The 22,450-nt window shown below is 34.3% G+C and overlaps 1 protein-coding gene across 2 annotated transcripts in view; it reads right to left on the reverse strand.

Moving 5' to 3' along the window:
* Nucleotides 1–16,969, reverse strand: part of LOC141402780 (uncharacterized) — a 108,175-nt gene extending 91,206 nt beyond the window's left edge. Inside the window, exons 1-2 of one of the 2 annotated variants that reach the window (XM_073984727.1) lie at nucleotides 16,766–16,969; nucleotides 15,849–16,184 (exon numbers count right to left, since the gene is read on the reverse strand). In XM_073984727.1, the coding sequence (XP_073840828.1) occupies nucleotides 15,849–15,884 (36 nt within the window). In that variant the 5' untranslated portion in view covers nucleotides 15,885–16,184; nucleotides 16,766–16,969. Of the gene's footprint in view, nucleotides 1–15,848 lie in introns of both variants that reach the window. The other variant, XM_073984726.1, reaches the window with a different exon arrangement.
* Nucleotides 16,970–22,450: the final 5,481 nt, after the last annotated feature.

The raw sequence follows: 22,450 nt of genomic DNA on the forward strand, positions 1-22,450 counted from the left end.
GAAAAATTTTTCTCTCTCAAACACGCCAAGCACTGCCTTATCTGCTTGCACAAGTACCCAGGCTTTGGAACCATACATCAGCACGGGTAGTATCAATGTTTTGTAAAGCGTTATTTTTGTTTGACGAGTTGTGGCTTTGTTTTTAAAGTGCTTACTTAAGCCAAAGTAGCATCTGTTGGCCAATACAATTCTTCTTTTTATTTGACAGCTGATATCATTTGTTGTGTTTACGGCGGTGCCGAGGTATACGAAGTCTTTTACTACCTCAAAATTATAGGAACCAAGTTCAACAGTTGGTCCGATTTCAATGGACGCATTGCGCGTCGCATGGTCTTCTCGCCGTTTACCGCCAGATCCACTTTAGCAGATTCTCCTTTGACCTTCATAAAGGTATCGGTTACTTCTTTTACTGATCATCCCATGATGTCAATATCATCAGCATAAGCAAGTATCATGTGGCTATTGGTGTAGATTGTGCCACTTCTTTTGACGTTTGCCTCTCGTATAACCTTTTCTAGCAGGATGTTGAAAAGATCACACGAAAGGCTGTCTCCTTGCCTGAAACCTCTTTTGGTACAAAACTCTTCGGAGAGGTTCTTTCTTATTTTAACTGAAGATCTTGTGTCAGTTAGAGTCATTTTACAAAGCCGAATGAGCTTTGCGGGGATACCAAATTCAGACATTGCTTGGAATACCTTTGAACGTAGCGGGCTGTCGAAGGCTGCTTTATAATCGACAAAAACTGGGTAGGTGTCGATCTGCATCTCTTGGGTCTTCTCTGAATTTGTCGCAGGGTAAATATCTGGTCAATGGTAGACTTGCCTGGTCTAAAGTCGCATTGGTATGGTCCAAATATTTCGTTGACCATGGGCTTTAGTCGTTCGCACAATATCCCTGACACTATCTTGTAGGCGATATGGAGAAGACTTATGCCCCTATAGTTGGAGCATAAAGTCTTATCTCCTTTCTTATGGACAGGACACAGGATGCTCAGGTTCCAATCGTCGGGTACGCGTTCTTCCTGCCAGATAGAGCTAACTAGCAGATGCATACACCTTATCAGCGTGACGCCTCCGGTTTTAAACAGCTCGACTGGTAGACCATCAGCTCCTGCTGCCTTATTATTCTTCAGCCGGTTTATTGGACGGGTGGTATGCATTCAATACCATCTTCTGGGATTGGATCTGTGGTATCTTCGTCGACTTCGCTACTATTGGATACCAACCAGATTACATTGCTGGTCTCTACAGGAGGATGTGCCAGTTCCAAAGCCATCAGTTTTATGTTTTACTCTTTGGTAGAATTTTCGGACTTCATTCTGTCTCCAGTACATCTCGATTTGTTCACACTCCCGTTTTTCCATCTCTCTCTTTTTCCTCTCTCCTTTTCTCCTGATACCTCTCTCGTGCGCTACGCGTTGCTACGGATTGTAAAGTAGCCTTATATGCCGCATTTTTCTCTTCGGTAGCAGCACGACACTCCTGGTCATACCATGGATTCCTTGGTGGAGGTCTCTGGTATCCAAGTACTGATTTTGCGTTTGTTTGCATGGAGTGGGCAATATTTTGCTATTGTCCTGATATGTTATCGGGACGAGGAGTGCTTTGATTAAGCAGTTGGGCCAGTGGAAAATGCTGTGGCTATCTGTTGTGATTGCAGCTTACCGATGTCCAACTTCCGTGTTGTGTCTGTTCGCACTTTGTTTGCTACGTTTAATCGGGTACGTACCTTTGCTGCAAGAAGGTAGTGGTCCGAGTCTATGTTTGCACCTCAGAACGATCGTACATCCAACACGTTTGATGCATGTCTTCCATCTATCACAACGTGATCAATTTGATTTCTTGTTCTTTGATCTGGCGACAGCCATGAGCCCTTATGAATATCGAGATGCCTAAGTCTGGTACTGCTAACTACCATGTTTCTTGCAGCGGCAAAGTCTATCAGTCTCATACCATTGTCAGATGTTTCACTGTGGAGACTGAATCACCCGACTGTTGGGCCAAAGATATTCTCCTTTCCAATTTTGACATTAAAATCGCCTAGTAGAATTTAAATGTCATGGGCAGGGCAACGGTCATAAGTTTCTTCTAAGCGCTCGTAAAATATAACTTTGGTCTGTTCGTCCTTGTCCTCAGTGGGAGCACTGGGCAAAATATGTTATTTTACCAAAAAATAATACGTTGCATTTATTAACATTTTAAAAACTTTTTCATTTTGCGATTTTATGAATGGTGTAGCAATTATCGAGAGGAGTTAGACAGGGCTGCATACTATCACCATTACTATTTAATATTTACGCCGAAAGAATTTTTCAAGAATCAGTCTCTAACGTTCGTAAAGGCATATATATTGGTGGAACATTCGTCAACAACATCAGATATGCAGATGATACCACGTTAATTGCAAGTAGCCTGTCAGAATTACAATTCCTTCTGACTCGTCTAAATATCTGTAGCGAAAAGTATGGGTTAAAGATCAACATCCCAAAAACTAAATATATGATTATATCCAAATCCAGAAACGAAGAAACAACCGAATTACAAATAAATAATGTACATATAGATAGAGTACAGACTTTTAAATATCTCGGCGTCAAAATAAATGAAAACTGGGATAACACAAAAGAAATACGATGCAGAATAGAAATGGCGAGAGGTGCATTTTTCAAATACAAAAATGTCTTATGCAGTCATGACATAAACATGGAAACAAAAATTCGATTTGTTAAAACTTATGTCTGGTCGGTCTTGCTGTACGCCTCAGAAGTATGGACGCTAAAAGCCGTTGACATAAAGAAACTAGAATCTTTTGAAACGTGGATTTATCGACGTATCCTAAAAATCCCATGGACAAATTTGATACCCAATTCAGTAGTTCTGACAAGGGTTAATCGAGAACGTGAACTAATTACAACAATAAAAAGAAGAAAAGTGTCATATCTTGGACATATAATGAGGAACCGAAAATACAAGCTGCTCCAAACCATAATCGGTGGAACTATAGAAGGGAAGCCATCCAGAGGACGGAAAGAAACATCATGGATTGACAATATTCTGAAATGGACCGGCATTGAAAATTTCTCATTCCTACTGAGTGAAGCCAGAAATAGAGAAGCTTTTATAGAGATCACGAATAATATATGAATATACCTTAAAATTTGTAACAAATAATGATATATAATTGTATTGGTCGCTTATATTCGGAGATCGAATATGCAAATAAAGAAGAGAAGTAGCAATTACTGCGATAGGTTTAACCATCTTCCGTATTTCAATAATCTTCTTCTGAAGAAAATATCACTTTAATTTTTTGTAGATTATTTGGCTCATATAATATAATTCCCGAGCTTTAATTATTTGATCCTCAGTTTAGTTAGTTTATTCCGGCTGGTACAATAATTGCAAATCCATTTTCAAAATCGAAAAATAAATCCGTTTTAACGATGTTTAAGTTTAAAGAAACACATGTTATATAATTATTTTTTTTTTTTTTTTTTTTTGCTAAAATAAATGTTTCACATTGGTATAGAGGAAAAATTGTATTGAAAAATTTTAATGAAAATTCAAAAAATAGTTATTATTCGAACCCCTCTACCAAATAGGACTTAAAATTTTTGTAATTAATCATAGTTTAATACAAAAAAAATCAAGAAAATCAAAGAGTACAATCATTGATAAAAATAGATTTTAAATATTAAATTGCATCCACGCCCCTGAGCATTTCTTCTTGTCCATTTCTTATAAGATAGTTGATAAAAAAATAAGAAAATCAAACAAGATTTCTTTCTATTTAGACCAATATTAAAGAAGTTATTAGAATTTTTTGTATATAGTTTTTACAAAAATTCGACTTTTTCAAGGCTCAATATCTCTGTATCCTTTTAACTAGATACCCAGTAAGGCGTCAGGAATTAGCGTTATATCTTTGTTCACTGTTGCTTTAGCTTATTTTTGAGATGACATGTCTTCAGTCGAATCGAATGAAGATTATTTTCGTAGAGCACTTCGACCTTCTAACTCGCTTCTTTCAATATCCTTTTCGTCCTTTATTTTAATTGCCGCTATAAAAGCACCACAAGATGACGTTTTTTAGCTTCGAAATGTTCTGCAAAAATGTCGCTCAGAAAAAACAAAATATAGTATTTTCTGAACAAAAACAGCGTAAATGCACAAAACGACCACGGAAACGCTACAAAATCGATTAGTTGTCAATGAGAGCCGTGCCTAAAATTTTCTGAGCGACATTTTTGCAGAACATTTCGAAGCTGAAAAACGTCATCTTGTGGTACTTTTATAGCGGTTCTTAAAATAAAGGACGAAAAAGACATTGAAGGAAGCGAGTTAAAAGGTCCAAGTGCTCTACAAAAATAATCCTCATTCGATTTGACTGCAGACATGTCATCTAAAAAATAAGCTAAAACAAGAGTGAACAAAGATATAACGCTAATTCCTAATGCCTTACAGGGTCTCTAGGAAAAATTTCATCACGCCATAACGCGGAAGTTCGACTCACTGCGGATCTGTCAGGAAATCATTTTTCAGAAAATACCTCAAAAAATCATAACCCTAATACCCATACCAACACAATTTTAATATAATATGGCGAAATTTTTTCTAGACCAAATTGAGTTACATTTTCCACATTTCAATAAAATGTCTGTCAAATTTAGTGTTTGGTGTGTCAAATACATGAAATAGGGCAAATATATGTATATGGAAGCTATATCCAAAAATAATTTGGTGAGCTTTTTTTCTAATACAAATTCCATCACAAATATAAAATTTTATTAAAATTGGAAATATGTAGAGAGTTTGGTGCACCAAAAACCTAAAATCGGGCGAAAATATATATGAGACTATATCCGATTCTGAAGTCATTTCAATGTAATTTGCCAAATTTTGTACCGATTCGGCTGATCCGTTCGTGAGTTTTAGTGCGCTCCAAAAATTACACATGGCGCCATAGGGTTTTTAACGCTTTCTCTGGAAGTATGGGCTTGCCCCTGATAAAACTTGTACCGCCGTAATGGGGGCAGCGAATACCAATTATTTCAAAACGAAGCAAAGCGATTCGAGAGCAGGCCTTTAACTGCACTTCTCCCAGGAAGTATGGACTTGTACTGTGATAATGGATGCAGCGAATAATAGTTGTTACAACAAAAACCAAAGCTATTCGAGAGCAGGTCCTAAACTGAACTTCTCCAAAATTTTGTGTGGGAGGTTCCAGAAGGAGTGGACCGATAGAGTCCATATTGGAATCTCATTTATGTCTGGTAGAAGATTCACAATGTGTAAAGTATGGATCAAATCGGTTACTCCCTTCAAGAGTTATCGTGTGCACAAATTTCCCGAACATTTTCGTACTTTTTTGAGAGAGGTACCTGAAGCAGTGGACCGATATAGCTGATCTTCGAACTTAAACTAAGTTTGGACAAAATATTAAGAATACCAACACGGTTCATCCGTTCGAGAGTTATCGTTCCAGCCAGTTAGACACACAGACAGGTGGACGTACATTGATAAATCGAATCAAAATTGTCTGAAACGGATTTCGTCCAAACATACATGGGATCTAAAATCATTATTTCGATGAGGCACATTTTGCAAGTATGTAAATGTATGTACCCTCGTTAGCATAAATGCTTAGGGTATAAAATGTCGATGGCTGGTATCATAACCGTTATGCGGATCTAAGAGTATAAGAGGAGTATTTTTTTTCATTTTTCATCCATCAAAAGTAAATGGTGTAGGGTATCACATGATCGGACCCGTCCATTTTTAGTCTTTACTTACTTTTAACACAATCTCTGACAAATTTTATTGGGTTTCCAGCACATTATTATATTACATTTATTTGATTCGAATATAAAGTAGTCGCGTTTTAATTGTAATGGAATATATTTGTTTACAAACATTTTACGACAGGATGTGCAATAAAAGTTCCAAAAAATTCCTCAGGCAATGCAGCTTATATCAACATTCTGAAGTAATTTTCCATCATACAAAATGGTCTTAAAAAGGACTAAAAATTATCCCAACATCATTGAATGCATGCAAATTATTCAAATTTGTAATGTGACAAGTTAAGAACAAATAAATTATTTTAATTGTTATTCTAATTTCAGCAAAATTCAGGGACATTTATTTGACTGGACTAATAAAAAAATAATGCATCTTAGTTGAAAAAAAATACACTTGAACGCGTGAATTTGATGACACCAGTCACAAAGTTCATTGGACTCCTATTAAAAAATATGACAGAAGCATTTTAATGGGCATGAATGAAATAAATTTATTTTTAAAAATGGTGCATAGATTTTGTGAATTACATAAATATTATTTTAATAAAATAATTTAAAATATTTTCTACAATTTTTATTCAGTGGGAATTTTTCTAAAATTCTATTAAAGCTTTTAATTAATAACAGAAATAACCTCCATTTACTAAATTACAAATATGGAATGTATGTCGCAGACACACAAAAAAATGAGAACCCAAAAGACTTGTTTATTCTTTTGGCCAAACATTATTAGAATGTTTTGTGAACGGTACATTTACCACACTTAACATTTACACTCAACGCAATATGTATTTGGTTTTATAAATAATTTGATATGTAGTTAGAATGGCATTCTTGGGGTAATTAAAAGTTTAAATCAAAAGCATTTGACAGTGATTTAAATCTTTGACCGACTGCATTTGATTTACATCATTTTTATAATTAACAAGCCACCGAAAATAATTAAAAGAATTTTTTTTTTGCTTGGGGATCATGCATATATTTTTTTTGTGAAAAGGCATTTTTTTATTAAAACTAATTGTTAACAACAAAATTAATCGTTATAAATTAAGTAGAAATTCCCCCAAAAAAATTTGATAAATTTATTTTTACATTTGCTAATTTGTTGAAATATACAATGACACTTTTTGCAATAATAAATCACCTTATTGATTCATTGCACGAACAACAATAAACAATTTTTGGGAAATTTGTTGTTGTATATCAGAATAATGGAAACTTAATTAGCATTTTAATTGCTTAGTTAAGAAAAACTGCTGCACAAATTTTAATTGGTGAACATTAAGAAGTCATTTAATGTTACAGTTACAAATTGGTGGGAATTTGTTATTACAAATAATATAAGATTGCTTACAAAGTCAATGATCGATTTAGGACATTGATTAATTTTTCGCAAGTTCAAAAGTTGAGCAATTGATTAATTTTACCTTTTCTCCTATGTGTTTTTTCCTTCTGATTTTCTCAAAAGAATAATTTTGTATCATAAATTTAGTGTCACCGTAATTGTATTGAACACAAAACACAAATAACAGATATTAACAACAATAACACTGTTCAACAATACTCAATTTTTTTTTTTTCAAAATGATGAAAAAAACTGATTTGATTATGAATGTAGAACTAAAAACATAAGACACGTGTATCTGCGTTTTTAAATTTACATCGGAAAGTAACCAAAGTAGGCGGGGAAAGTTCCGCCCATTTCTAGTTTTTTTTCGAAATATTCGAGTTAAGATATGTTAGAATCCTTGTATTATAGGCATTTTGTGTCTTTGACAATTTACAGAGGAGGATAAGGGAATATTTTTGTGATCATATCAAATTCAAATATTCTACAAAAATGTTCGCCATAAAATTTTACTATGGGTCTCAGAATATTAAATTTGTAGGGTTACTTCCGTAAATGTAACCATAGCAAAATTTAGTCCCATCATCTATACTTATAAAAGAGTTCAGTAATGATGACTCACTGATTCACTGACTCACTGACTGACTGATAATCAACGCCCAGACTAAACGGCTAAAGCTAGAATCTTGAAATTTTGGGTGAGGGTCACTCTTGGTCCGAAGGTGTCAGATAAGGCTGGATTTTTGGAAATTCGAACTAGAACTGTACTAAAAGTACTAAAAGGTACTAAATATGGTACCCTTTGTATTAGGCAAACGCGAAGAGCTAGAATTCTGAAATTTGGAATGTGGTTCACTGATGGGGAGTTAGAAAGGTGTACCAAATGGTTTTTGGAAATTCGAACTATAAGTGTACGAAAAGTACTAAAAGTTACTAAATTTAGTACTATTTGGTATTACGTGAACGGATAGAGCTAAAATCTTGAAATTTGGAATGCAAATCAAGGTTAGGAAGATGAGTTGATACAAGGAGGTGGTTTTGAAAATGTGCACTCATGTGTACGAATAGTACTAAATGGTACTAAATTTGGTACAATTTGAATTAGGGCGAACCGATAAAGTTGGAATTCTGAAATTTGTGAATTACTATTACTGTTGGAGTGTAGGTTAGAGATATGGAGGTAGTTTTCGAAGTTCGTACATATGGGTACAAAAGGTACTAAATAGTACCAAATAAGGTGCATTTTGGATTTGGGGGAACGGATGGAGCTGGAATCCTGAAATTTAGAATTAGGATTACTGTCGGGGTGTAGGATAGAAGTATTTTGGAAATTCGTACTTTTGGGTACGAAAAGTACTAAATGGTACCAAATTTGGTACAATATGAATTTAAGTGATCGGATAGAGCTGGAATAGTGAAATTTGGAATTAAGATTACTATTGGAGTGTGGGATTGGGATACTTTTGGAAATTCGTACTTATGGCAACGAAAAATACTAAATGGTACCAAATTTTGTACAGTTTGGATTTGGAATTCGAAAGTAAGATTACTTTTGAAGTGTTGGATAGAAGTAGGTTTGGAAATTCGGACCTATGGGAACAAAAAGTACTAAATGGTACTAAATTTGGTACAATTTGGAAAACGGTGATCTGATGCAGCTGTAATTCTGAAATTTGGAATTAAGATTACTGTTCGCGTGTAGGATTGAGGTAGTTGTGGATATTGGTACTCTTGGGTACGAATAGTACTAAATAGTACCAAATTTGGTACAATTTGGATTTGGATGAACGGATATAGCTGAAATTCCGAGATTTGGAATAAGGAGTACTATTGGAGTGTGGATAGATAAAGTTTTGGAAATTTTTAGTTATGGGTAGGAAAAGTACTAAATAGTACTAAATTTGGTAAAATTTAGATTTCAATGATGGGATACATTTGGAATCGTGAAATTCGGAATTAAAATTGTTGTTGGAGTGTTGATAGAGGTAGGTTTGGAAATTCGTACTTTGGATACGAATAGTACTAAATGGTACCAAATTTGGATTTGAGTTATCGGATGTATCTGGAATTCTGAAATTCGGAATTAAGCTTATTGTTTGAACATAGCACTGAGGTAGTTTTGAAAATTTGTACTTATGTGTACGAAAAGTACTAAATGGTACCAAATCTGGTACAATTTGGATTTGGGTGAACGGTGAACTGGAATCCAGAGATTCGGAATAAGGATTACTGTTGGTGTGTAGTATTGATGAAGTTTTTGAAATTTTTAGTTTTATGGGTACGAAAAGTACTAAATGGTACCAAATTTTAATTTATGTGATCGGATACATTTGGAATCCTGAAATTCGGAATTACGATTACTGATGGAGTGTTGAAAGAGGAAGGTTTGGAAGTACGTACTTTGGATACGAAAAGTACTAAATGGTATCAAATTTGGTACAATTTGGATTACTGTGATCGGATGCAGCTGTAATCCTGAAATTTGGAATTAAGATTACTGTTGGCGTGTAGGATTGATGTAGTTGTAGAAATTCGTACTCATGGGTACGAAAGTACTAAATGGTACCAAATTTGGTACAATTTGCATTTTGGTGGACGGATATAGCTGGAAACCCGAGGTTTGGAATAAGGAGTACTGTTTGAGTGTAGGATTGATAAAGTTTTGGAAATTTGTAGTTATGGGTAGGAAAAGTACTAAATAGTACTAAATTTGGTACAATTTGGATTTCAGTGATAGGATACATTTGGAATCGTGAAATTCGGAATTAAAATTGATGTTGAAGTGTTGATAGAGGTAGGTTTAGAAATTCGTACTATGGATACGAATAGTACTAAATGGAACCAAATTTGGATTTGAGTTATCGTTTGAACATAGCACTGAGGTAGTTTTGAAAATTTTTACTTATGGGTACGAAAAGTACTAAATGGTACTAAATTTGGTACAATTTGGATTTTGGTGATCTGATGTAGCTGCCATCCCCAATTTTGAATTTAAAATACCTGTTGAATTGTAGGATTGATAAAATTTTGGAAATTTTTAGTTATGGGTAGGAAAAGTACTAAATAGTACTAAATTTGGTACAATTTGGATTTGAGCGAACGGATAGAGTTGGAATCAAGAAATTTGGAATTAAGATTATTGTTGGAGTGTAGGATTGAGATATAGTAGTAGTTTTTGAAATTCGTACTTATGAGTGCGAAAAGTACTAAATTTGGTACAATTTGGATTTGAGCAAACGGCTAGAGCTGGAATCTTGAAGTTTGGAATTAAGATTACTGTTGGGGTGTAGGATTGATGAAGTTTTGGAAATTCGTACTTATATGTACGAAAAGTACTAAACGGTACTAAATTTGGTACAACTTGGATTTGAGCGAACGGGTAGACCTGGAATCAAGAAATTTGGAATTAATATTACTGTTGGAGTGTAGGATTGAGATATGCTACAACTTGGATTTGAGCGAACGGTTAGAGCTGGAATCTTGAATTTTGGAGTTAATATTACTGTTGGGGTTAGTTTTGGAAATGCGTACTTAGTTTTAGAAATGCGTACTTATGCTTACAAAAAGTACTACATTTTGTACAATTAGGATTTAGGTGAAATTATAGCGCTCGAATCCTAAAATGTGGAATTAGGTACACTTAGGGATACGAAATGGTTCCATGTATGCTACAATTTTGTATTGGATGAACGGATAGATCTGGATTCGTGAGATTTGGAATTAAGATTATTGTTATCATTTGCTTATAACGTCTGATTTAAGAAATATGTGCCATAAATATACGTAAAAAGTTGTAAATGGCACAGGATTTGGTACAATTTGTTATTGTGTAATGGGAATTTTGAAATAATAGGAGGAGGTTCGTATGTATATATTTACATGTAAAGTACTAAATAGTTCTATAATTGGGGGAACAGATAGAGCTAGAAATGAGGATGGCGGTTGTTGGGTTAGGCCGTATTTGCGCTGAGAACCTCAATTAAAATATCTCAAAAAATGTGGATTGCTCTTGATGTGTAGGCGTGACAAAAATCGAACTAAAGTGGTACGTATTAGTACACAAAATGTTTCCACCATTCTATATTATATATTGTTCATTTGTTTTATATATTTAACGCATACGAAGTAGCGGGCACTTTGCTAGTTGTATTATATTGGAACACGCCAAATGGAGTATGTGAGAGTCCATATGGCACCTATATTTTCACTGGACCATAGCTCAGACCTCCCATGTATTTTCCCATACAATATAAGCAACCAATGCTTATCCTAACTACGTAATTTAAGTTAAAAGTACTAAAAATACGCAATTTACAAATTGCGTCGAAATAATGCAAATATTTTTGGACGAAATTCGTTTCAGACAATTTTGAGTCGATTTAGCAATGTCCGTCCATCTGTATGTTTGTCTGGCTTCAAATTCGAAGATGGACCATATCGGTCTACTCCCTCGGGTACCTCCCCCACAAAAGTAAAATTTTTTTCGCAAAAACTCTGCGCACGATAACTCTCGTAGAGACTAACCGACTTCGTCCATACTTTGCACATCGTAATATTTCTTCCAGACATAAATCAAGTTCGAATATGGACTATATCGGTCCCTTTTTCGGGTACCTCCCACACAAAATTCCGGAAAAGTGCGGATTAAGACATCTTCTCGAATCGTTTTGATTTTTATTGTAACAACTTGTAGTTGCTGCCCTCATTACGACGGTACAAATTTTTTAGGGCAAGTCCTGAGAAAATGGCACGAAAGCTCTTAAACCCGCTATTTCACCATGTATAGTGTAGTGTAGGTCCATATTTTGGCAGTCATAATAGTTTGCTCAAACATAAATCAAATTCTAAGTTGGACCATGATGGTCCACTCCTTTTGGTGCCTCTTCCTCAAAAGTTCTCCTATAACTCTCGACAGCAGTAATCGATTTGGTACATTTCTGCGAAACATAGATCAGGTTTGAATATGGACTGTATATGTCAATTTCTTCGGGTACCTCCTACACAAGTTTCGGAAAAGTGCATGTTAACACGTCCTCTCGAATAGTTATGATTGTACTTGAAACAGGTTGCACTCAAGGCCCCTTTTACGATGGTACAAGTTTTTTGAGTGGCAAGTCCATACTTCTAGAGAAAATGACCCGAAAGCTGTAAAACATTCTTACGGTCATGATGTGCAGTGGCTGGTGCGCACGACAACTCTCGAAACGAATACTGCGTTGGTCCACCCTTTCCATCCATTCCTTCCGTTGCCTTCCACACAAAGTTCGAAAGTTTTCTCTGTAATGATAAACGCGATATCACTAAACGGAGCAATCTATTTGGTCCAAACTTTGGATCTCGAAATATTTTGTCCAAACTTTGACAAAAGTTCAATAGTGGGCCCTATAGGTCCATTCCTTAGGGTACCACCCAGACAAATGATCAACATTTTTGTTTCAGAGCGGTTAAGGGTCTGTCCAAGAATCCTTTGCACGCAGAGAATAAATATTTCTTGTCTATTTTTGTTCCAAAAAATTATTTGTTTTTTATTTCAAGCATTGTAATCCAAATCCAAAAATACCATCTTCTGCTCCAAACATAGAAAACAGAAACAACTTGCGAAATTCCGCCATATTGTAAAAATCATTAACAATACCGATGGTAGGAACTATCATAGTCTAGAGATTTTACAAAAACTATTGTCGGCTCAGAAAACCTGTTACTGAAATTTTTGATTTAATTGTATATAATTCTCATATACACTCTCCACATAACTTTAATATAAATATGGCGTACAACATTACGAGCATTGATGGACACAAGACATGGTTTGCTGTTTTACTTGACAACAAAAACAAACAGAGCTAGTCCATTGCGGCTCATCGGAGCAACCACCCACCACAAAATGAGGAATAATTAAAAATCATAACATAAAAAGGAGACACAAATTACAAGCACTTCTCAGATTGTGCCGATATAACTCAATCAACAAACCCTATAGAAGAATGGAACAAAACAGAAACAAATAAAAACAAGAATTTCATTGTTGATATACACCAGGGACGACCTTCTTTGCAAAGACAGTATAGGGAGGGCGCACACTGAGTTGTTTTTGCGTTTGCTTCTCTCTCTCTCTCACTTACAGTGTACGAGTAAGTGAAAGAAAACAAATAATAAACATCATGGGGTTGTTGTTTTCTTCACCCATACATACACACATACTAAACCATTGATGGAAATTCTTGGGCGACACTGATATACACACAGAAAAAACAACATCATCCTGTCGTACAAACAAAACTCACCAAAATTGTTTTTACACCACGGCATCGAATACCAAGAGAAAACAAAAAAATTGTCGAAGAAAAGTATTGTTCAGTTGATAAAAACTATTTTTGTGTTTAACAAAAACAATTGTTGAAAGTGAACAAAACAATTGTTGGATTCACAATACTACATACGGAATCTAACAATATCTTTACAATAAATGAGATACTGAGGCCACAACTTTTAAAATACCTAAAATCGGTAGACTTTCAAAATATGGGTGTGTTGAAAGTTTTGTAGCCCCAACGAAGCTCAACCAGTTCGGGGGATTTATGGTCAAAAACCTTAAAAATAGCTAAAATCGGGAGGTACCGACCTTCATTTTAGACCCCAGGTATATGTCGTACTTCCCCTCAAAAATGCCAAACATTTCTCTTAAATTGTACACACGATTATCTCGAACGTAGCAACTGATTTGGTCCAAACTTTGGATCTCCCAATATTTTTTCCAAATTTCGGCACCGAAACATCCGTCAAACATTCCGTGAAATCGGTCGAACATATATATGGCGGCTATATCTAAATCTGAAACGATTTTAACTGAATCGGACAACAAAAGCGACCTAGACGTTGCGATCGTACGGACTTGCAAAAATCGACTCAGAAAGTGATTCTATGTACATTAGGGTTATGACTTTTTGACATTTTTTCTGAGAAATGATTTCCTGTAGCATGGATGAATGAACTTTTGCCTAATAATCACTACGCTATCATTTATTCCATTGAAATTTAAAAAAAGCACAAATCGATTTTAAAAATATAATTTTTTAAAAAAATGTATAAATGAATTTTTTTTTTCAAAAATTATTTTTTGTTGCGCGAATGAAAAAATATAACCCCCATTATTACAAGTCTTCTTTTGTTATATGTTGGATTTACCGAACAGATTTAGAGCGTTCCGCTTAACTTAAAGATAAAAGTGATGATTGAATTTGAAGGAGGAGCTTCTTTGAATTAACTTACGATGTATAAATTACATTTTTAATGCCTCCAAATTGGTTTATTTTGTGTTTTCAAATCCATCAGATTGTAAAAGAACACATGTAATAATGGCCCTAAGCCTACTAATAACTATAATAAAGTTCATTTCATTCAAATATTGAAAAAGGTCATGCACAAACGACTTTGAAAAAAATTAAAATTTTTTATTTTTTGTTAAAAAATTGTATCTTTAAATAAAAGCGTTTACAACATTTTTACGATTGTCAGAATTGAAAAAAATTAGTATGAAATAAATGTTATGTCAGTTTAATTATCTAATGTGACTTTAAAGTTTATTTTCAATTGTATATCTGCTTACAGTGACTTCAAAAAATGTCCATAATTTTGATAAACTCAAATTTAAAAATCATTTTGTGCGTGAGGTTTTTTCACCGAATCACCTTATAATTATGATTTTATGTAATCTTATGGCAAAACTCATCACGCTATGACACAGGGATATGAGGTTGTATAAAAGTCATGTACATATATCCCCAAATGGAATTATGGGTCGATCTTGTTTCCTTATTCGTGTTACATACAAATGCACAAATACATAACAAGGGAACTGATGAGATTTTGTGGCGAGAATCGAAACTTTAGTTTTCCGTGCCTACCCTTTGGCGAACAATGCCAAATGTTCACCACTAATAAATTAGTTGTAATATATAAAAAAACAACAATGGGAAAAAATCAGATTATTTTGAAAAAAAAAAACAAAATTGCATCATCAATCCCAATAAAAAACGCCACCTATGTTCCAAAAAACAAAATGTTAAACCGACCGAATTTGATCGCTTTTGAATATATCTCTAACCATTCAAACGTTACAGAGTTGTGACCAGCAAAGAACGATTCTGAAGCACTGTGCGACGTATTCAGAACCCCAACATGTAACATTTCATAGGAATTTTACCCTGAAATTAATAGTTTTCTTATGAGGCAGACCTTAAGCCAATTGAGAGTTTCATCTATAAACAGATCAAATACCTGTTACACAATCGAATCATTTTCCAAAAAATAATTAAATTAAAGTGTTTTCAGAAAATTGTGGTATTTCTACGAAAATTATGAATTTTTGACAATTATAGACGTTCCGAATGTATATAGTTGAATCCTTGACATGGATATATTCTGTCCATAGATCTAGTATTCAATTTACAGAATACATATTTATTTTGTTTTTGGGTTCAATTAACTTTTTGAACATAAGCATAAACATTATTATTTTTCACTCTATTAAAAAAGACCTAGGCGTATACCAGCCAATTTCAATATCGCGTGAGAAACGCCGCAATTTCTTGTTATAATCGACTGTATCAATTATGCAATGCTGATGCATCGGCGAGCATAAAATTCGCTACAATTATGAAATACGCTTAAAAGAAAACTTGAAAGAAAACTGCAACTTACCGCCCACACCGTTAATAGCCAATAGTTCAGATACATTTTGAAGGCAAGGAAAATTTGATTTAACAGCAAATACAATTTCCAAAATATTTTCACCAAATTATTTTCTCTTTTAATATGCACTGCACTTCTGCACTTCTTTTCTTGGTTTACAATTTGTTTAAAGGAAATTTATTTTAATTTTAAATTTTTATTTTATAGACTTTAATTTTTTTAACTTTGGTGTTGAGGAAATTTTCCAAACTTTTTTTGTTGTTCAATTGGCAAATTTGTTGTTTGTTTTGCTCCAATAATAAGTTTCAATTGAGTGAGGCTTGAACACTTCCGTTACAAATTTTTCTGACAAAAAGAAAACACCAAAAAATAAATTTAGAGCATTTCGGTTTGAACTGCAGCTTTGTTAATACAACAACAGTAACTAACACAAATGTGACAATAGCTGCTGGATTTGTAGGGAATTCTTTTTTTTTTTTTTTTTTTTTTTTTGAAGTGAATTTTTAAATAATTTGTTGCATTTCTCGTCTCGATTTACATTTACATTTCACGATTGCCGAACTATTTTGTTGTCTTCATGATTTTGTTGTAATTGTCATCGTTAAATTGTTGTTGTTGTTGCTATAAATTTACTTAAAGTTATTTTTATTGTGTGGAGCACGTTTAATTTTATTACATCGGCCAGGCAAATCAAATCAAATGTAAACTAAAACTCAAACTCAGACGCACAAGCCAAGAAACATCAAACATTCCACGCTATTTTACAATGCAATGAAATTACAGCGTCCAAAATAAGCTGAGCACTTTAAAAACCCACAAAAATAAAACAACACCGAAAATTGTAACGAAATCTTCAAACAAAAAAATCCAAAACAGTAACAAATAAAAAAATTGTGCAGTGGCAATAATTGGTGGCAGCAACCGACCCGTCTTAGCTTAGCAAAACGCCAAAAAATTTCTTGTTATTGTTGTGAGTGGGGGGATTTATTATTTTGTTGTTAATGTGAAGAAACAAACTGCTCGTTATTTTTTCCGCTTTTGTGACCGTTTCGAAATTATGTCTCAGAAATCGCTGTAAATCGCGCACACGTCTGTTACTGTAGCTGGCTAAATCGCCACTAAATCCACATCGCATTGAGAGTCTCAGTTTAAACTTGAAAAACAAACAACGAAAAATACATCGAGAGAAACGACAACAATCGACGACGATTGTCTGAATAGGCAAAACAACAAGCATTTGGTCGTTGCTGTTGATGTTGTGCGGCAGGCACCAACCAACCGAGCCAGCAAAGAAACAGCAACATCGCAGAAACTGTTGTTGGCAAAACTCAGCAAGGCATCTATCTGTTGCCGGTAGTCTGTAGATTTTTTTAATATTTTGGGTAGTTGCTAAAGCCGATGTTTGTAAAAAATATAGTTATGGCTTGATTTTGGAATCCGAACTTTGATTTAAGAGAACGGCCCTCCATTATAGAAATCCTACTGCCTTCAGGCATAAGGCCTACTATCTTACAGAAACACAACAGTCTTCCTATAGGAGTCCATATATCTTCTACACTATAGAAGCCCTGTGGTCCCCTATAGCTGTGGCAATGCCTCAGAAAAATTCTTAAAAAAATCCACGCCTGTAGTTGTAACAATGCCTGGGAAAATTCATAAAAAAATCCACTCATATAGTTGTAAAAGAGCCTCAGAAAAATTAGTAAAAAAACCACTCCTATAGTTGTAAAACAGCCTCAGAAAAATTCGTAAAAAATCCACTCCTATAGTTGTAAAAGAGCCTGAGAAAAATTCGTAAAAAATCCACGCCTATAGCTCTGGCAATGCCTGAGAAAAATGCAAAAAAAAATCCACGCCTATAGTTCTGGCAATGCCTGAGAAAAATCCATAAAAAAAAATCCACGCCTATAGATGTAAAAATGGCTCAGAAAAATTGTTTAAAAAATCCACGCCTATAGCTGTAACAATGGGTCAGAAAAATTGTTTAAAAAATCCACGCCTATAGCTGTAACAATGGGTCAGAAAAATTGTTTAAAAAATCCACGCCTATAGCTGTAACAATGGGTCAGAAAAATTGTTTAAAAAATCCACGCCTATAGCTGTAACAATGGGTCAGAAAAATTGTTTAAAAAATCCACGCCTACAGCTGTAACAATGGGTCAGAAAAATTCTTAAAAAAATCCACGCCTGTAGTTGTAACAATGCCTCAGAAAAATTCTTAAAAAAATCCACGCCTGTAGTTGTAACAATGCCTCAGAAAAATTCTTAAAAAATCCACGCCTGTAGTTGTAACAATGCCTCAGAAAAATTCTTAAAAAAATCCACGCCTGTAGTTGTAACAATGCCTCAGAAAAATTCTTAAAAAAATCCACGCCTGTAGTTGTAACAATGCCTCAGAAAAATTCTTAAAAAAATCCACGCCTGTAGTTGTAACAATGCCTCAGAAAAATTCTTAAAAAAATCCACGCCTGTAGTTGTAACAATGCCTCAGAAAAATTCTTAAAAAAATCCACGCCTGTAGTTGTAACAATGCCTCAGAAAAATTCTTAAAAAAATCCACGCCTGTAGTTGTAACAATGCCTCAGAAAAATTCTTAAAAAAATCCACGCCTGTAGTTGTAACAATGCCTCAGAAAAATTCTTAAAAAAATCCACGCCTGTAGTTGTAACAATGCCTCAGAAAAATTCTTAAAAAAATCCACGCCTGTAGTTGTAACAATGCCTCAGAAAAATTCTTAAAAAAATCCACGCCTGTAGTTGTAACAATGCCTCAGAAAAATTCTTAAAAAAATCCACGCCTGTAGTTGTAACAATGCCTCAGAAAAATTCTTAAAAAAATCCACGCCTGTAGTTGTAACAATGCCTCAGAAAAATTCTTAAAAAAATCCACGCCTGTAGTTGTAACAATGCCTCAGAAAAATTCTTAAAAAAATCCACGCCTGTAGTTGTAACAATGCCTCAGAAAAATTCTTAAAAAAATCCACGCCTGTAGTTGTAACAATGCCTCAGAAAAATTCTTAAAAAAATCCACGCCTGTAGTTGTAACAATGCCTCAGAAAAATTCTTAAAAAAATCCACGCCTGTAGTTGTAACAATGCCTCAGAAAAATTCTTAAAAAAATCCACGCCTGTAGTTGTAACAATGCCTCAGAAAAATTCTTAAAAAAATCCACGCCTGTAGTTGTAACAATGCCTCAGAAAAATTCTTAAAAAAATCCACGCCTGTAGTTGTAACAATGCCTCAGAAAAATTCTTAAAAAAATCCACGCCTGTAGTTGTAACAATGCCTCAGAAAAATTCTTAAAAAAATCCACGCCTGTAGTTGTAACAATGCCTCAGAAAAATTCTTAAAAAAATCCACGCCTGTAGTTGTAACAATGCCTCAGAAAAATTCTTAAAAAAATCCACGCCTGTAGTTGTAACAATGCCTCAGAAAAATTCTTAAAAAAATCCACGCCTGTAGTTGTAACAATGCCTCAGAAAAATTCTTAAAAAAATCCACGCCTGTAGTTGTAACAATGCCTCAGAAAAATTCTTAAAAAAATCCACGCCTGTAGTTGTAACAATGCCTCAGAAAAATTCTTAAAAAAATCCACGCCTGTAGTTGTAACAATGCCTCAGAAAAATTCTTAAAAAAATCCACGCCTGTAGTTGTAACAATGCCTCAGAAAAATTCTTAAAAAAATCCACGCCTGTAGTTGTAACAATGCCTCAGAAAAATTCTTAAAAAAATCCACGCCTGTAGTTGTAACAATGCCTCAGAAAAATTCTTAAAAAAATCCACGCCTGTAGTTGTAACAATGCCTCAGAAAAATTCTTAAAAAAATCCACGCCTGTAGTTGTAACAATGCCTCAGAAAAATTCTTAAAAAAATCCACGCCTGTAGTTGTAACAATGCCTCAGAAAAATTCTTAAAAAAATCCACACCTGTAGTTGTAACAATGCCTCAGAAAGATTCTTAAAAAAATACACGCCTGTAGTTGTAACAATGCCTCAGAAAGATTCTTAAAAAAATCCACGCCTGTAGTTGTAACAATGCCTCAGAAAAATTCTTAAAAAAATCCACGCCTGTAGTTGTAACAATGCCTCAGAAAAATTCTTAAAAAAATCCACGCCTGTAGTTGTAACAATGCCTCAGAAAAATTCTTAAAAAAATCCACACCTGTAGTTGTAACAATGCCTCAGAAAAATTCTTAAAAAAATCCACACCTGTAGTTGTAACAATGCCTCAGAAAGATTCTTAAAAAAATACACGCCTGTAGTTGTAACAATGCCTCAGAAAAATTCTTAAAAAAATCCACGCCTGTAGTTGTAACAATGCCTCAGAAAAATTCTTAAAAAAATCCACGCCTGTAGTTGTAACAATGCCTCAGAAAAATTCTTAAAAAAAACCACACCTGTAGTTGTAACAATGCCTCAGAAAGATTCTTAAAAAAATACACGCCTGTAGTTGTAACAATGCCTCAGAAAAATTCTTAAAAAAATCCACGCCTGTAGTTGTAACAATGCCTCAGAAAAATTCTTAAAAAAATCCACGCCTGTAGTTGTAACAATGCCTCAGAAAAATTCTTAAAAAAATCCACGCCTGTAGTTGTAACAATGCCTCAGAAAAATTCTTAAAAAAATCCACGCCTGTAGTTGTAACAATGCCTCAGAAAAATTCTTAAAAAAATCCACACCTGTAGTTGTAACAATGCCTCAGAAAGATTCTTAAAAAAATACACGCCTGTAGTTGTAACAATGCCTCAGAAAAATTCTTAAAAAAATCCACGCCTGTAGTTGTAACAATGCCTCAGAAAAATTCTTAAAAAACTCCACGCCTGTAGTTGTAACAATGCCTCAGAAAAATTCTTAAAAAAATCCACGCCTGTAGTTGTAACAATGCCTCAGAAAAATTCTTAAAAAACTCCACGCCTGTAGTTGTAACAATGCCTCAGAAAAATTCTTAAAAAAATCCACGCCTGTAGTTGTAACAAAATTCTTAAAAAAATCCACGCCTGTAGTTGTAACAATGCCTCAGAAAAATTCTTAAAAAAATCCACGCCTGTAGTTGTAACAAAATTCTTAAAAAAATCCACGCCTGTAGTTGTAACAATGCCTCAGAAAAATTCTTAAAAAAATCCACGCCTGTAGTTGTAACAAAATTCTTAAAAAAATCCACGCCTGTAGTTGTAACAATGCCTCAGAAAAATTCTTAAAAAAATCCACGCCTGTAGTTGTAACAATGCCTCAGAAAAATTCTTAAAAAAATCCACGCCTGTAGTTGTAACAATGCCTCAGAAAAATTCTTAAAAAAATCCACGCCTGTAGTTGTAACAATGCCTCAGAAAAATTCTTAAAAAAATCCACGCCTGTAGTTGTAACAATGCCTCAGAAAAATTCTTAAAAAAATCCACGCCTGTAGTTGTAACAATGCCTCAGAAAAATTCTTAAAAAAATCCACGCCTGTAGTTGTAACAATGCCTCAGAAAAATTCTTAAAAAAATCCACGCCTGTAGTTGTAACAATGCCTCAGAAAAATTCTTAAAAAAATCCACGCCTGTAGTTGTAACAATGCCTCAGAAAAATTCTTAAAAAAATCCACGCCTGTAGTTGTGACAATGCCTCAGAAAAATTCTTAAAAAAATCCACGCCTGTAGTTGTAACAATGCCTCAGAAAAATTCTTAAAAAATCCACGCCTGTAGTTGTAACAATGCCTCAGAAAAATTCTTAAAAAAATCCACGCCTGTAGTTGTAACAATGCCTCAGAAAAATTCTTAAAAAAATCCACACCTGTAGTTGTAACAATGCCTCAGAAAGATTCTTAAAAAAATACACGCCTGTAGTTGTAACAATGCCTCAGAAAAATTCTTAAAAAAATCCACGCCTGTAGTTGTAACAATGCCTCAGAAAAATTCTTAAAAAACTCCACGCCTGTAGTTGTAACAATGCCTCAGAAAAATTCTTAAAAAAATCCACGCCTGTAGTTGTAACAATGCCTCAGAAAAATTCTTAAAAAACTCCACGCCTGTAGTTGTAACAATGCCTCAGAAAAATTCTTAAAAAAATCCACGCCTGTAGTTGTAACAAAATTCTTAAAAAAATCCACGCCTGTGGTTATAACAATGCCTCAGAAAAATTCTTAAAAAAATCCACGCCTGTAGTTGTAACAATGCCTCAGAAAAATTCTTAAAAAAATCCACGCCTGTAGTTGTAACAATGCCTCAGAAAAATTCTTAAAAAAATCCACGCCTGTAGTTGTAACAATGCCTCAGAAAAATTCTTAAAAAAATCCACGCCTGTAGTTGTAACAATGCCTCAGAAAAATTCTTAAAAAATCCACGCCTGTAGTTGTAACAATGCCTCAGAAAAATTCTTAAAAAAATCCACACCTGTAGTTGTAACAATGCCTCAGAAAAATTCTTAAAAAAATCCACGCCTGTAGTTGTAACAATGCCTCAGAAAAATTCTTAAAAAAATCCACGCCTGTAGTTGTAACAATGCCTCAGAAAAATTCTTAAAAAAATCCACGCCTGTAGTTGTAACAATGCCTCAGAAAAATTCTTAAAAAACTCCACGCCTGTAGTTGTAACAATGCCTCAGAAAAATTCTTAAAAAAATCCACGCCTGTAG

The sequence above is a fragment of the Musca autumnalis genome, unplaced genomic scaffold (assembly GCF_047663935.1).
Source record: "Musca autumnalis isolate F117 unplaced genomic scaffold, ASM4766393v1 scaffold_4, whole genome shotgun sequence".
Lineage (NCBI taxonomy): Eukaryota > Metazoa > Arthropoda > Insecta > Diptera > Muscidae > Musca > Musca autumnalis.